The sequence below is a fragment of the Sprattus sprattus genome (assembly GCF_963457725.1).
Source record: "Sprattus sprattus genome assembly, chromosome: 13".
Lineage (NCBI taxonomy): Eukaryota > Metazoa > Chordata > Actinopteri > Clupeiformes > Clupeidae > Sprattus > Sprattus sprattus.
Genome location: NC_137911.1, coordinates 26,300,038 through 26,317,537, shown reverse-complemented (window position 1 = coordinate 26,317,537; position 17,500 = coordinate 26,300,038). Strand labels below are relative to the sequence as shown.

At 46.6% G+C, this 17,500-nt stretch overlaps 1 protein-coding gene across 1 annotated transcript in view; it reads left to right on the top strand.

Moving 5' to 3' along the window:
• fut8a (fucosyltransferase 8a (alpha (1,6) fucosyltransferase)) overlaps nt 1-12,471 on the top strand; it is a 20,038-nt gene extending 7,567 nt beyond the window's left edge. The window contains exons 5-8 of the mRNA XM_080850354.1: nt 5,818-6,064; nt 10,190-10,366; nt 11,361-11,511; nt 12,005-12,471. Coding sequence (XP_080706480.1) covers nt 5,818-6,064; nt 10,190-10,366; nt 11,361-11,511; nt 12,005-12,334 — 905 coding nt within the window. The 3' untranslated portion in view covers nt 12,335-12,471. The remainder of the gene's footprint in view (nt 1-5,817; nt 6,065-10,189; nt 10,367-11,360; nt 11,512-12,004) is intronic.
• Nucleotides 12,472-17,500: the final 5,029 nt, after the last annotated feature.

The following is a 17,500-nucleotide window of genomic DNA, read 5'->3' as shown; positions in this document are numbered from 1 at the left end:
TGTAACATTCAAGTCTTGGCTATCTACACATATATTGTATGAGACTGATATATTGCATTGAGACTGATTTGTGATTGATCTTTATCTTGACACCTGTAGAGGACACTACACTTTGTGTGGCGCCCCCTAGGTGTTAAACTTAATTGATCTGCCTTTGTATTGAATGGTGGATGCATGTCCAATCGGGTGAGATTACCAACATATTGGTGCTGTTGTCAGGATAGTACCAATGTTGTCTTGGTGGCCCTCGTGAAGACAGTATCACTATTTATGCACAATTGCACCCACATCTATCCGGTGCCTGTTCACAAGGTAAGGTACCTAGATATTTTAATGTTCCCATGTGAGGATGGTGCACATTGTACCTACAGTATTAGCAGATTCTGTTCCGTTTTTCTCAATGATGGTCAATTATTAGTAGTTAGAGAAGCACTATTTCGATCATTTAGATTTCGTTTCAGTATTTCAAAGTGAATGAGATGTGAAAGCACAAGAACAGTGAGTGTCAGCGATTATTAGCAGCGATTACCATAGACATACTGTATATGATGCATGTTTACATGTCTATGGTCGCTGCTGGGTGGTAGTGGTGAAGAGGTCAAGCTGAAATGGCTGTATCACCACTAGTTGTAATGAAAACAGTGCCACCTATCGTACCGGGATATGACATGCTTTCGGCCAATGATTCGAATTATTCACTCTAATATATATTAGGATAATAGCAGTTGCCCCAAAGAATACCATTGTCCGAATAAAGCTAGATTTGAATTGATACCATCATGGACACGTACTGCGTGTCTTTTGTTGGATGTGCTCTTTTTCAACCGGAGGTTTCAGACAGATCCGCCCAGGGGCAGGGAGGAATGCCTTCTAAACATGAAAGAAATGACCTCAAAAAGAGAGCTGCCTCCCTCCCCTCTCTCTCTCCCCCCATCTCTCTCTCTCTTTCTCTCTCTCTCTCCCTCCCCTCTCTCTCTCTCTCTCTCTCTCCCCCATCTATCTCTCTCTTTCTCTCTCTCTCTCTCCTCCATCTCTCTCTTTCTCTCTCTCTCTCCTTCCCCTCTCTCTCTCTCTCTCCCCACATCTCTCTCTCTCTCTCTCCCTCCCCTCTCTCTCTCTCTCTCCCCAATCTCTCTTTCTCTCTCTCTCGCTCTCTCTCTCCCCCCATCTCTTTCTCTTTCTCTCTCTCTCTCTCTCTCTCTCTCTCTCTCTTCATGTCCATCCAGGCTTTCCCTTGTGGATTACATTTCCTGTATCTTTTTGTGTGCTGGGTTGGGCTTCCTCTCTCTCTCTCTCTCTCACACAATCTCTCTCTCTCTCTCTCTCACACACACAATCTCTCACACTTGGATGTCATGTCATTTCTTTCAGGGAGGAGAAAAGGAAAGCAGGAAAAGCGGAGGCATGGTATGTGCGTTAGTGTGTGTGCGTTAGTGTGTGTGCTAGTTTAGGCCCACATGAGGTTGGTAGTGCATTAGGTATGTGCGTTAGTGTGTGTGCTAGTTTAGGCCCAGATGAGGTTGGTAGTGCATTAGGTATGTGCGTTAGTGTGTGTGCTAGTTTAGGCCCAGATGAGGTTGGTAGTGCGTTAGGTATGTGCGTTAGTGTGTGTGCTAGTTTAGGCCCAGATGAGGTTGGTAGTGCGTTAGGTATGTGCGTTAGTGTGTGTGCTAGTTTAGGCCCAGATGAGGTTGGTAGTGCATTAGGTATGTGCGTTAGTGTGTGTGCTAGTTTAGGCCCAGATGAGGTTGGTAGTGCATTATGTATGTGCGTTAGTGTGTGTGCGTTAGTGTGTGTGCTAGTTTAGGTCAACATGAGGTTGTTAGTGTATTATGTATGTGTGTTAGTGTGTGTGCGTTAGTGTGTGTGCTAGTTTAGGCCGACATGAGGTTGGTAGTGCGTGAGGTATGTGCGTTAGTGTGTGTGCGTTAGTGTGTGTGTGCTAGTTTAGACCAACATGAGGTTGGTAGACTTCATGCGTGGAAGTGTATTAGATTACATTACAGTAGATTGAGTTACATTTTATTGTGCTCGGATAGGAAGCAAATTAAATGTGGTTCTTTGCTGTGTGTGTGTGTGTGTGTGTGTGTGTATGTGTGTGTGTGTGTGTGTGTGTGTGTGTGTGTGCGTGCGTGTGTGCGTGTGTATAATGTGTGTGTGTCTGGTCGTGTGTATGTGTGTGTGTGTGTGTATGTGATTATGTGTGTGTGTGTATGTGATTATGTGTGTGTGCGTGTGTTTGTGGTTTGTGTGTGTTTGTGTCTGTCAGTGTGTGGGCGTGTGTGCGCGTGTGTGTCTTGCCTCTTTTTCTCTTCAACATAATAAATCCTAGCCTAATTGTTGTGTGTGTGTGTCTGATGTCCGTGTGCATATGAGGTGCATAATGTGAATGTCTGAGTGAAAGCTCAGCCACCTGCGTGGACGTGTTTCAAACACACACACACACACACACACACACAAACGCACACTCTGCCACCTGCATGGACGTGTTTCACACACACACACAGCGGCGTGACAGCAGTGTGTCAGCGTGAGGCCGGGCGCAGCACAGACAGACCATGCCCTGCCACCTCACGGGAGACGACGCTGGCACCATGATGCCACCTGTCACTACCGATGTTGGCACAGGGGGCACACACTCACAGCCGTGTCAGAAGCCCAGTGTTTCTCAAAGCTCAAAGCCATCTGCTGGAGTGTGTGATTGCGTGTGTGTGTGTGTGTGTGTGTGTGTGTGTGTGTGTGTGTGTGTGTGTGTGTGTGTGTGTGACTCATTTGATGTTTGAGTTGGGCATCAGTAATGCTGTAGTCTCCATTACGGTGATAGGTAGGGAATTGGCATTTGATGTCGGGTGGTGTGTGTGTATACATCAGTGGCTCCTCTTGTACATACTGAGACCCACTGAGTGTCCACACACTCACACACACACATCAAATGAGACACACACACACAAACACACACACACACACACCAAATGGATACACACACTCACACACACAAACACATCAGATTGATAGACACACTCACACTCACACATACGCACACACACACCAGATAGATACACCCACACACACACACACACACACACACACCAAATGGATACACACACTCACACAAACAAACACATCAGATTGATAGACACACTCACACTCACACACACACATGCACACACCAGATAGATACACACACACACACACAACACAACACAACACATGGACACCTACACTCACACAAACATCAAATGAGTCTCACACACACATACACTCACACAAACACAACAGATTGATAGACACTCACACACACACATACACACACCAGAAAGATACTCACACACACATGGACCCCTACACACACACACACACACACACACACACCAAATGGATACACACACTCACACACACAAACAAATCAGATTGATAAACACACTCACACACTTACACGCACACACCAGATAGATACACACACACACTCACACACACACACACACAGGCCTGCATGTCATGTCGTGAGAGGTGTCCAGTCTCCTCCACACACAGGGCCGGCGTGGCTGATGGAGGTGAGTGTTTTCGCCCCTCTCACAACAGAGCCGGAGCCCACCTGAGCCCCCTCATTAATCATGCCATCTCCAGCCTTCACACGGCTGATTACCTGAGCCAGGTGCAGCCAGGAGCCCTGCGGTGGGACTCACGAGGGCCCTCGGTGTGGAGAGGGCTGGGCAGCCCAGAGCGAGGGGGGGAGGGGAGCGAGGGGGACAGAGGGGGTGAGGGGGTGAGAGGATGGGTGGGACTGCAGGGGAAGAGCTGCTTTTAGGGGGTGGAAGCGCTGAAGCGGCACAGGGTAAGTGCTGTTCCAATTCACTGAGCTGAGGGGGCAAAGAGGGGAGAGGAGAGGAGAGAGGAGGAGGGCGGAGGAGAGGGGAGGAGAGGAGAGGAGATGGGAGAGGGGAGGAGGGCTAAAGAGAGGAGAGGAGAGGAGAGAAGGGCTGAGGAGATGGGAGAGGGGAGGAGGGCTAAAGAGAGGAGAGGAGAGGAGAGAAGGGCTGAGGAGATGGGAGAGGGGAGGAGGGCTAAAGAGAGGAGAGGAGAGAAGGGCTGAGGAGATGGGAGAGGGGAGGAGGGCTAAAGAGAGGAGAGGAGAGGAGAGAAGGGCTGAGGAGATGGGAGAGGGGAGGAGGGCTAAAGAGAGGAGAGGAGAGAAGGGCTGAGGAGATGGGAGAGGGGAGGAGGGCTAAAGAGAGGAGAGAAGGGCTGATGAGAGGAGAGAAAAGAGGGGACGAGAAGAGACGAGGGCTGAGGAGAGGAGAGGCATTGGGAGGCCTTTCTGGTTGAGCAGCTCATCTGGGCAAAAAGACTGCAATCTTATGAGGTTAATTTGCCCGCGTACACACACACACACACACACACACACACACACACACACACACACACACTCACACAAACACACCCAATCAGACACACAGAAGGGGACATCCTGAGTGTCCTTCACTTGTATTTTTCATCAGGATGAATGATAGGCTGTTCCTTAGCTCCTCGTGGAGCCCTAATGAGAGAAAGATAGATGAAGGAAAACAAAAGGAGAGCCCAGGGTGATGGAGGGAGGGATGGATGGATGAAGAAAGAGAAAGGGGACTTATCTTCACTGAAAAGGGAATTGGGCTGGAAAAAGGAGGGCAGTGGAGCTCCGTTGGCCCAGTGCGCGCGGGTATACACACACACACACACACACGTCACACACACACACACACACACAAACTCCCTGCGCGCACTGCACATACACACTCCCTGCATGCGTACACTCCCTGATAGATAGATAGATACACACACACACACACACACACACACACACACACACACACCACATGGATATACTCGTTCCCTGCACAAACCCTCACAGCAAGCTTATATAAGCATGGCTAGGGAATTTCTAAAACACCCTTTTCTATGAAGGCAAAGTGCAAGATTCCTCAGTATTTAATGCACTTTAGGATGTACGTTCTGAATACCCCTAGACACATTCTTTTTTCTTCTCTCTCACTCTCTTTCCCCGTCTCACACACACACACACACACACACACACACTCACTCGCACACAGTCATGCGTGCACACACACATTTTCACACTTAAAATGCACTCACACAGTATGGTGAATACATTCTCATTCCATTGCGTAATGGAATAGGTAGGTGCTTTGTACTAAAGTTCTTTGGCTGCTAAGGTTTTTCGGCTGCTTTCGGCCTTTTTTCCTGCGGTAAAAACAAAATCGATAGTATGGGCTTCTTTCTCTCTTTTTTTTAACAAGGAAAGGAGGGCATCCTAATAATCGTGAGATTTAATGAAATGCACTTATTCTCTGGAGCTCAGTTCCTCATTCTCTGTCGAGCTTTCCCCTCATTTATTTGGGTATTTATAGTCTTTTGACATGTATAAGGCTACAGTGTCTCCCTTGAGTTTGATAAATCTACTCTCATGCTATGCCAGAAGATTATAAATGAGGAAAAAATATTGGAGAAGTAGGGATTCTCTCTCTCCGCCTTACTGTTTGTGTGTCTCTCTCTCACAATTTTCAGTTCAATTCAAAGTGCTTTATTGGCTTGGCAAGTAGGGCAAATATCAAATATGTTTTAAATATGTATGCCTCCAAATAATCAGCCGTGGAAAAGTGAGAGCATTTGATCAAACGGATGGAAAAACAAGCATCTAGAGTATAAACAGAGAAATCATAACTTAAAAATGCTCTCTCTCTCCCTCTCTCTCTTTCTGTCTCTCTCTCGCTCTCTCTCTCTCTCTCTCTCCCTTCTCTCTCCACCCCTGGCTTTCAGGCGAGGCTAATGACCGTGACGTGCAGGTAGTGGAGCTGCCCATCGTTGACAGCCTGCACCCGCGCCCCCCTTACCTGCCCCTGGCCATCCCCGAGGACCTCGCCGACCGCCTCCACCGTCTCCACGGCGACCCCTCCGTCTGGTGGGTGTCGCAGTTCGTCAAGTACCTGATCCGCCCCCAGGCCTGGCTGGACAAGGAGATCCGGGACACCACCGCCAAGCTGGGCTTCAAGCACCCAATCATAGGGTGAGGATACGCATGCATGCCCCGCCCCCACCTGCCTCATTGGACAAAAGCATCTGCTACATGAATAACTACATTGAATACACAACTAGCTGTCCTCAGCATCTCGGAAATGAACGTGTGTAATTGTATATCATTGATTATTGATCATTGATTGATCATAGACATCATTATCATTAGGAGGCAGTGATTGGTCGGTTAAAAGAGTCAAATCCAGTGTGTTCTTACTAAGCGGAAGCTTCACTGACCTCTTTATATAAGTTTATCCTCTCGTGTTGTCCTCTTCATCCTCTCCACACTCTTCCTCCTCTCCACACTCTTCCTCCTCTCCGCACTCTTCCTCCTCCCCACACTCGTCTTCGTCTCCACACTCTTCCTCCTCTCCACACTCTTCCTCCTCTCCACACTCTTCCTCCTCTCCACACTCTTCATCCTCTCCACACTCTTCCTCCTCTCTGCACTCTTCCTCCTCTCCACACTCTTCCTCCTCTCCACACTCTTCCTCCTCCCCACACTCTTCCTCCTCTCCTCCTCCCCACACTCTTCCTCCTCTCCGCACTCTTCCTCCTCTCCACACTCTTCCTCCTCCCCACACTCGTCTTCGTCTCCACACTCTTCCTCCTCTCCACACTCTTCCTCCTCTCCGCACTCTTCCTCCTCTCTCTTCCTCCTCTCCGCACTCTTCCTCATCCCCACACTCTTCCTCCTCTCCTCCTCCCCACACTCTTCCTCCTCTCCACACTCTTCATCTTCTCCATCCTCTTCCTCCTCTCCGCACTCTTCCTCCTCTCCACACTCTTCCTCCTCTCCACACTCTTCCTCCTCTCCGCACTCTTCCTCCTCCCCACACTCTTCCTCCTCCCCACACTCTTCCTCCTCTCCACACTCTTCCTCCTCTCCACACTCTTCATCCTCCTCCCCACACTCTTCCTCCTCTCCGCACTCTTCCTCCTCTCCACACCCTTCCTCCTCTCCATCCTCTTCCTCCTCTCCACACCCTTCCTCCTCTCCATCCTCTTCCTCCTCTCCGCACTGTTCCTCCTCCCCAAACTCTTCTTCGTCTTTGCCCTCCTCAGTAAGTGGGTTTGTTCTGGGTCTGTCTGATTCCTAAGCCGTTGCAAATGATGATTGTTATAAATGGCTGTGGCTGCAGGCCATTTTCTTGTCTCTTTCTGCTTAATAGTGGAATATCACACACACACACACACACACACACACACACACAAATACACACACACACACACACACACACACACACACACACACACACACACACTGCTTAATAGTTCACTTCCCTGCTGAACATCTCACTCATCCAAATAGTGCATGTCAACATTTATGAGCGGAGAAGCGCTTCAGTAACTCTGCCCAATTTGTGTTTTTTCGGCCAAACTGACAAATCAAATCGACACTTCACACTAGAGTAGTCATGGTCAAGCAAAGGGCAGAAGAAAACCATATCAAGAACAAAAGAAATTAAAAACAATCCCCAACATGCACAGAAAATAAACGCCACCACATACTATACGGCATTGATATTATGAACAGCTCATAATTCATATATGTTCAAATATTCCACACACGTAACTTTATACTAAGAAATGGATGTAAAATATAATATGCGTCTACTGTAACTCCCTCATGGTTTTGGTCACAGTTAGTCTTCCAAACATTGCTGAATCTGGTCAGCATCTAGGCAGGTTAAATGTCCTCCCTCCATCATGCTACGTTTAAAGAAATTGGTCGGTGTGGTGATTACGGCAACATCACACACATTATAAAACCACCAGGAGCCCAGAAATGAAAGTGAACATAACAGGCAGATCTATAGCCAGGAAGCCCGTTTCAAAGGAGCCGGTCTAATGAGATGGTTGCTGGAGGAGGTTCGTAAAGCACACTGGTTCAACACACACACACAGACACACACACACACACACACACACCGTTAAGCACACTGGTTAGCGAACTAATGTTTACTGAAAAGCTTTTCCTAGCCTGATCAAGAACAAGATTTAATGGGAAGATGGATTTGACAGGTGTTCGCTTTGATCTGAGGTTTTTGGTGTGTGTGTGTTGGGGGGCGGGGGAGTCGGGAGTATTCTCACACACACACACAAACACACACACACACACACACACACACACACACACCAACACATATCCACAGGATTTTAGAGTGGGTGGTTTTGGGGACACAGAGTGCCTGAAACTGAAAGGAGATGAAAGAAAGAAAGAAAGAGAGAAAGAAAGAAAGAGAGAGAGAGAGAAAGAAAGAGAGAGAGAGAGAAAGACGGAGGAATGCTGCAGGGTCCCTGTAGAGCTGGTGACATGAGTCCACTCCCCCTTAGCAACGCCACTCTCATTCTGAGATGCACACTATCAGTATCATTCACACACACACACACAGATACACACAGACACACACAGACACACACACGCGCACACACACACACACACACACACACACACACACACACACACACACACACACACACACACACACACACACACACACACACACACACACACACACACACACACACACACACACACACACACACACACACACACACACACACACACACACTCACTTCTTACCCTGCCCTACACGCACGCTGTGTGTACACAAACACAGAGACACACACTCACCAAATGCCACTGTAAATGGTGGGTTTTCATGACGCCCATGGCAACAAAACGGTGAAAGTGATTACACCAGCTCATTTCATGCATGGGACAGGAATATGCATTAGATTGCTAAATATTACAGCGTCTACTTTGTATGGTGCATCAATCACCATCTTTGTAGGATCGCTAAGACCAATCAATCTGACTCCGTTTAATTATACTGTTACTCGTAACATTACCATACTGTGAAGCATTTGGCAAGATATTAAATAAGTGGAGGCATGGCCTGAAACCAGGGGCGGAGATCCCATTTCATTGCAGGGGGGGACAATACATGGGAACATTTCAGAGAGTAATTCCGGGGGGGGGACATGAAAAAAATTGCTGTCACGAGAGCTAGCATAACTTAGCTGCTAAATACCGAATTCCATATTCGTATTTATTATTGTTTTATTTGTTTAAATCCTGAGACTGTAAAATCAATAGCACACTGGGTTAAGCGTTGGTTACCACGCCAGCGACCCGGGTCGCATATTCACATATTCGTATTTATTATTCTCTTATTTGTTTAAATTCTGAGACTGTAGAATCAATAGCACACTGGGTTAAGCGTCAGCTACCATGCCAGCGACCCGGGTTTGCATCCCGACTCTGGTGACCTGATAATAGTACAGATATTTTTTTTTTCCAATTTTGTTGGGGGGGGCGGCAACGTTATGCGAGGGGGGGACGTGTCTGAAACTAGGGTTCTGTTTGCTGCATGAGTCTGCTTGCTGAATGAATGAATGAATGAATGAATGAATGAATGAATGAACAGTTCAGTACTGTTCAACGGGATGTGGGAGGACCTTTGTGGGGGTTGTTGTCCCAGGATACATTGCAGTATACAGTACAGTCCCCCTTTTGTGAGAACATCAAGAGGTGAGAGAGGTCCTCTGATAAACAACCTCTGACCTCACAGCCGAAGGAGCAGAACTCTGAATCTGACGGTGTCCATTTTGTAGATTGGATCGTTTTCAGAGTGCGTTCCGCCCTCGGGCACACACACACGCAGTCTGTACAGTTGTGCCCCTAGAACTCCACACTCTCCAGAACACACACACGCAGTCTTTACAGTCGTGCCCTCAACCTCTACGCCCTCGGGCACACACACACACACAATCTTTACACTCATGCCCTCCAACTCCACACCCTCCCTTTTAAACACACAGACTGCTGACTCAAACACTCCAGTCAGACGCAGACTGGCATTATCTGTCCATCATTCACATCCCGTGGACAATGGGAGATAGCTCTCAGACACACGTGTGTGTGTGTGTGTGTGTTTATGTGTGTGTATGTGTGTGTGTGTGTGTGTGTGTGTGTGGACAATGGGAGATAGCTCTCAGACACACCCATTCTCCCAACACCCATTCTTTTATCTCACACACACATATTTGATTTGGGTACTTGTTTCTTTCTTTGTGTGTGTGTGTGTGTGTGTGTGTGTGTGTGTATTAGGGTTCATGTCCGGCGGACAGATAAGGTTGGCACGGAGGCAGCGTTCCACCCCATCGAGGAGTACATGCAGCACGTGGAGGACTACTACCAGATGCTGGGCCGGCGCACGCACGTGGACAAGAAGCGCGTCTACTTGGCCACCGACGACCCCTCGCTGCTGCAGGAGGCCAAGACCAAGTGAGTGTGTGTGTGTGTGTGTGTGTGTGTGTGTGTGTGTGTGTGTGTGTGTATGTATGGTGGGTATGTTGAGGGAAAACAATAACCTGTGTGAGTGTGTGTGTGTGTGTGTGTGTGTGTGTGTGTGTGTGTGTGTGTGTGCGTGTATGTATGGTGGGTATGTTGAGAGAAAACAATAACCTGTGTGAGTGTGTGTGTGTGTGTGTGTGTGTGTGTGTGTGTGTGTGTGTGTGTATGGTGGGTATGTTGAGGGAAAACAATAACCTGTGTGAGTCTGTGTGTGTGTGTGTGTGTGTGTGTGTGTGTGTGTGTGTGTGTGTGTGTGTGTGTGTGTGCAGGGTATGTTGAGAGAATAAGCACCATGGTAACAGGAATTGAAGGAGTTCAGTTTCTTAGAGTGACAAAAATGTATTGAGATTTGCATTAGATTTAGATGTATTTGCACACGGAAGAGAAGATAAGGTCATGACAACCTGCCATTTAATGAGGTGTTGTTAAGCCTGATGGCGGCTAGTGTCGCCTAGTGTCCTCGACTGTGTGATCTAGTGTCCTCGACTGTGTGATCTAGTGTCCTCGACTGTGTGATCTAGTGTCCTCGACTGTGTGTCCTCAACTGTGTGATCTAGTGTCCTCGACTGTGTGTCCTAGTGTCCTTGACTGTGTGACCTAGTGTCCTCGACTGGGTGACCTATTGTCATTGTCATTCTTCCAGGGATAAGGATAAGAATTTGAATTAATTTGTATCTTGATATTTCATGAGTGGCCTACCAATGTTGACTTTTCTATGCAAATCTGCAATTTCTTTTAATATTTTTTATTATATTTTTATTTTTGTATTATAATTTGTATTATATTTTATATATATTATAAGGTAATTGCGTTCAGCGTTAGGCATCAGGCAATATAGATACACTGTATGCTGACTATGACACTAATTCACCAGTTCCAGTGCCTCTGTGACCTACCTGACCTTGTCCTGCTTGTGGTCCTGCAGGTATCCCGACTACGAGTTCATCAGCGACAACTCTATCTCATGGTCGGCCGGGCTGCACAACCGCTACACAGAGAACTCCCTGCGAGGGGTCATCCTGGACATCCACTTCCTGTCACAAACCAACTTCCTGGTCTGCACCTTCTCCTCGCAGGTCAGCTTTAAAGCATTACATTTTACGACAGAACTTTCTAGAGCTTGTTTTGGAAGTAAGTTCTAATTTAAACAAAGAAAAACATTTTGAAGTACTTCCGAAATTATCAGAAGTAGGGAGACATTTCTCCAAGATACCAGCGTGTGATGAACAAAATGCTTCTTGAGATATTTATGAAAGCTGTGAAATGGCAGAGAAATGTAAAAACAAGTTCCTATTTGTGTGGCAAGGCAGATGCTGCGTTTTGGAACACCTGTGCAATCTAACAAAACCCTTCAAGCCTGAATAATTATCACAGCCATTAGGGTTTACAGAGACACAAAAAACCAGGACACAAGCACACACACTTTTTCATCTGTGTCTTCTGAAATCCTTCTGCATCGACTAATCATTAATATGTGTGTATGTTGTGTGTGTGTGTGTGTGTGTGTGTGTGTGTGTGTGTGTGTGTGTGTGTGTGTCCCTTTTCGTGTTGCCATGGCAACTCCAACAGGTGTGCCGCGTGGCCTATGAGATCATGCAGACGCTGCACCCCGACGCCTCGTCCCACTTCCACTCGCTGGATGACATCTACTACTTCGGCGGGCAGAACGCCCACAACCAGATCGCCATCTACACCCACGAGCCGCGCGGCGGAGACGAGATCCCGCTGGAGCCCGGCGACGTGATCGGCGTGGCGGGGAACCACTGGGACGGCTACTCCAAAGGCATCAACCGCAAGACGGGCCGCACCGGCCTCTACCCCTCCTACAAGGTCAAGGAGAAGGTCGAGACCGTGAAGTACCCCACCTACCCTGAAGCGGATAAGCTCCTCAATCAGTAGGGGGAGATACGGACCGAAAGAGAGGAGATAAGAGGGGGAACAAAATGACTACGAGATAGAATGATAGATAGAACGAGAGGAGGAAAGAGAAGAGATACTCTCTGTTGTTGCTCTCTCTCTGCTTGGTGTGAAGAGAAGTGAAGAAGAAGAAAAAAAATCCATACCCTTCAGAAGGGGAATGCACTTTGTGTTGTGTGTTTGTGTGTTTGTGTGTGTGTGTGTGTGTGTGTGTGTGTGTGTGTGTGTGTGTGTGTGTGTGTGTGTGTGTGTGTGTGTGTGTGTGTAAGATGAAGGGGGTGATTTTACAGGGTAATGGTCACGCTCCTCTTGGACTCGGTGCTCTCCCTGACCCAGCCTCTCATCCCTCTTTTCAGGATTGAGAGAGAGATAGAAAGAAAGAAAGAATGACAGAAAGAGGGAGAGCAAAAGGCTGGAGTGAAAAAGAGGACTTTTCCAGAGCGAACTGTCACTGAAGTGAACTTTTCCGAGCCAGCCAAAGCTCAATGACTCTCCCATCCTCCGGTTTAATGAAGGGAAATTTCAGATCTCAACAACAACAAGAACAACAAGAAGTAGAACAACAACAAATATTTAAAACTAAAAATGACGGTAAACATTACACTAAGAACTTTTACCCTGAGGAAAAAAAAGACATACACTCATGACTTGTGAAGTACAAAGAAGAACCCCTTTTTTCTCTCTTTCCCCTTCCTCCTCTATGCCTCTCCCCCTCCTCTTGTGGACATTGACTGCACTCCTCCGTAGCCAAATGTTTTCTTATTTTCCTCTTTCATCACCTGTTCTTATCTGCTACTCATCCTTCACTCATGCCATGCCATCTCACCTGCCAACTTATCCTCTACCCATTTGCTCTTAATTTTTTTTTCACTGCCATTTTATGCTCTTTTAAAAGTGATTTCAGACATTTTAAGTTGTTCTGTGTATGTGTGTTTATGTGTGTTTGTTCGTGTAGTTCAAATATGGTGCCTATAAAAAGGTGAAATGCTTGTATACCTGGAACTGTGTGAGTGTGTGTGTGTGGGTGTGTGTGTGTGAGTGTGTGTGTGTGAGAGTGTGTGTGAGTGTGTGTGAGTGTGAGTGTGAGTATGCGTGTGAGTGTGAGTGTGAGTGTGAGTGTGAGTGTGTGTGTGTGTGTGTGTGTGTGTGTGTGTGTGTGTGTGTGTGAGTGTGTGTGTGTGTGCGTGCTGGAAGTTTCTGGAACGTTCCTAACCAGCCTTGACTCACTGAGGACACACTCCAGCTCCATTCCTGTGTCTTAAACATCTCCGTCCCACCACCCACTGTCTCCTTTTTATATGTCTAATAATGTTATTAAATGACAGACACTCAACAAAATTGAAGTTATTATTATTATTATTATTATTATTATTATTGAAGAATTTTGTATGGCAGGAATGAATATATTGTCATAATTGGTTTGTCTACCATGAGGACATTTCCATGTCTTGCGTTTGAGCATTGTCTTCGATAAAGCCGACCAAATAAAACCGGTCAACCAAAACTGTATTCCCAATTTCTCTTATTCCACCTTCGTCAGCTAAATACGTGATGCTTTGTCGTTTTGTTTATTGAGTGGTAGAGAGCTTCACAACTACCACAGTGCCTTATGCAACCTTTTTACAAATCATTTCAGGTATGTTTTGTTGTACTGATAACAATCACACGTCACTGTCTGATGCCTCGAAGATGACAAGGCTAACACATTACTAACAGATTAATAAGGTAACCGGGACTGTGAGTTTGGGCCTCACATAGCCGTCCCAATTTTATGAGTCCTCACAACATCATCAATCCCAGTATGTGTGTAAGCTAATAAACAAGCGTCAAGCTTTGATCTCATATGGCCGATGAAAAATTGTGATGAATACCTAAACATCTGTTTTCATGTCTTTCCCACAGGGCGCCTTTCTGTTGAAGCGTGAGAATGTGGTTTCGGGTGCATACATTTACTCGACTCTGATTCAGTTAGGTTGATTTATGTGGGGACTCCTGAGAGAGAGAAAATGATCTCCAAATAATAAAACAAAAAAATCTCCAAGCTTCAAAAGCCTTTCGAGTATAAGACTGTATAGGAATTGGTGCTTGGTGGGGGGGGGCGGGGGTTGTTTGTTTTTCTAGTTTTTTTTTTTTCTTCACAGACCATCTTAATCTAATCAGTTCTCAGTGTCTTGGCCCAGGAAGTAAATTAGGACTGCTGTTGGCTCCGGTTCAGAGGGAGTTGGCGGTCAGGGATCTGAGTCCCTCCTCTCAATAATGCAGAAGCTGCAGGCAAGCCTGGGCAGCGACTTCACAGTAAACCTAATAAAGACTGCCCTCCCTACTTAGCCCACGCTGCGCAATACACTCTAGTACACAATCCATGCATTCAGCTGGAGTAAACGCGAGTGACTGCCCCCCCCCCCCCTGTTCACAATAGGTCCTGTGTAACAATCATGACCGATCGGATGCATATCTGTCTCAGTGCTCGGTCAACTCAAGTACCACACCCAAGGCTGAGCACATTCTCTCCTGTACGTTGATTTGGAATTCCGGTGTGGTAAGGGCACCGGTCTGTGAGACCCCGTTCACGCTAAGCTGAGAGATTCTGGCTAAGGCTTGACAAGTGCACCTTAGCTCAGGGAATCCTTCTCTGGGGATTCCTGACAGGGCTGCACGTGCATGTTTATTTGGGGCGTCATCAATTTTTAACCAGAGATGGACAGCCTTATCCTCAAATGTCTGGCGAAACTGCAGGTCGCCATTTTAAGCCAACATGTGATAAAGCTGATCAATGATTTAAAAATCTGGGGGTTGGTTGATGAAATGTGTGGAGAGGTTGAATGCTTAAGGGTAAAAGATATTATTGCAAGTGGAAGGTAACTGTTACTTAAAAGCCATAATTTGCTAGTCTGTTCGTACCTGTGTGGGTGTGGGTGTGGGTGTGTGTGTGTGTGGGTGTGTGTGTGTGTGTGTGTGTGTGTGTGTCAGGGAGATTGAGCTGACAGTGTGAATGCTGAGCTAAATGCATCTCTGTAATGACCCCCACTGGTATGGAGAGCAGGTCTGACTCAGCGCAGATGTGCTGACGGAGCAGAACGCTCAGCATCCTGCCTGGTCATGCATGGAGACGCTGCCAAGAAGCCACCAAGATCCCATCATCCCTAGCAAGGGGCATTAGGAGTTTATCTATCAGACAGACAATTCCCTCATTATGCATGAAACAGGATTTCATTTTGATTTTATACATTTTTTTGGGGGGGGGGGGAGGGGGTTGCAATCAATGCAGATGGATTAGCTAGGACAGATTTGTGTTGTGGGGATGAGGTGAGTGTGTGTGTGTGTGAGTGTGTTTTTAAAGGATGTGACAGATTTGTGTTGTGGGGATGAGGTGAGTGTGTGTGTGTGAGTGTGTTTTTAAAGGATGTGACAGATTTGTGTTGTGCGGATGACTGTGTGTGGGCAGGTGAGTGTGTGTGTGTGTGAGTGTGTTTTTAAAGGATGTGACAGATTTGTGTTGTGGGGATGACAGTGATGAGCGGGACACAGATCCAAGTGTGGAAAAAAAAAAGCTTCTTTCGTTTTGGTTAAATCTGTTGGCCCTGTACATGATTGATGAGTGTGTGTGTGTGTGTGTGTGTGAGAGAGAGAGAGAGAGAGAGAGAGCTGTGCTTTTTTTAAAGGATAAAGGATGTGCACATATGCTAACCCATATTCGTAAAAGGTGCTTTCGTGTGAAAATAATTGTTTGTGAATGTTTCTATTTGGGGTCTGGCGTTGTTTGTCAGGTGAAAGGGAGATTAAAAAAGGAGAGAGAAAGGGGGGGAGACAGGGAGGGAGATGGAGAGTAAGGGAGACAGTGGTCTAAGTGGTTGTGCCAGGGAAAAGGAAGATAAGGAGGAGACTTGTATTTATTGGTTTCTTACTCTTTGCCAACAAGTTTTAAAAAACAAATGGAGTCTTCAGTTACAGAAACAGAATTACACTGCAGAGGGAGTGCCTGTGCCAGCTTTTAGCGGGGAGTCAAAGGTGCCTTAACAGAGAGAAATACTCTCTCTCACACACACACACACACACACACACACACACATTCACACACACTCACCAGCACTGTATTGAGGAACGGGTCTCCAGGGCTATGTAAACACACAGGCTGAGGCAAGGTCATTTTAATTAAAACCTTCTCTCCTATGCACACATGTACACACACACACACACCACACAAGCAAACACACACACACACACACACACACATTGATGCAAAGCAACATAGGCTTGTCTTAAACAGGTATTTAAAATGACTTACCTCCTTAAATTATTCTCTTAATTGGCCAGTGAGCTGCATTTCCCCCAGGCCACGAGATAGAGAGAGAGAGAGAGAGAGAGATATGAACACTTTCATTTACGCAGTTTAACTTTCCTCCGTTTTCTGACACGTTTTTCTCCCCTTTTCCTCCTTCTTGGTGTGATAAGTGTAATGGCGGCTCTATTAAAAGCGAATGCCCTTGTCAGTGGGAGAAGTTCCCATTAAGCGGAAGCTGGTAGTTTCCTATCTCTTCCGTGCCGCTGGCGGAGCCATCCTCTCAGAATAAAAAGCAGTTTTCCCAGCAGTGACGAAGACCATGGAGAGACACGCCACTGAAAGAGAGAGAGACACACACACACACACACACACACACACACACACAGACAGACACACACACACACACACACACACACACACAGAGACACACACACCCACACACACACACACACACACACACACACACGGAGACCATGGAGAGACACGCCACTGAAAGAGGCTGTTGGAGACCAGACCACAGTCCCTTTGAAAACACGAAAAACGTTCTCGTTTCTCTGCCTGTGTAAACAGACAGGAACTGCCTCATGTGTGTCTTCAAAGGGGCAAAGAATGCTTTGAAACAAGTTTACTTTACCTGACACGTACGTGTGCATGACTGTGCAATTTGAACATGCTGTAGAGTTGCTGGTAACAGTCGTAGTTCAAAACATCTTCAAATGTGAGCAATGTGTTTGCTTTTAATGACAACTTTGAGCTGTGATACTGCTGAATGTATTATGATGCTTAAAGAGAAAAGGAGTGGAGTTTTTCTAATGAATAAAACAAAACAAAAGGTTTTCAATTTCTAACTCCAGCGCTGTCATCAA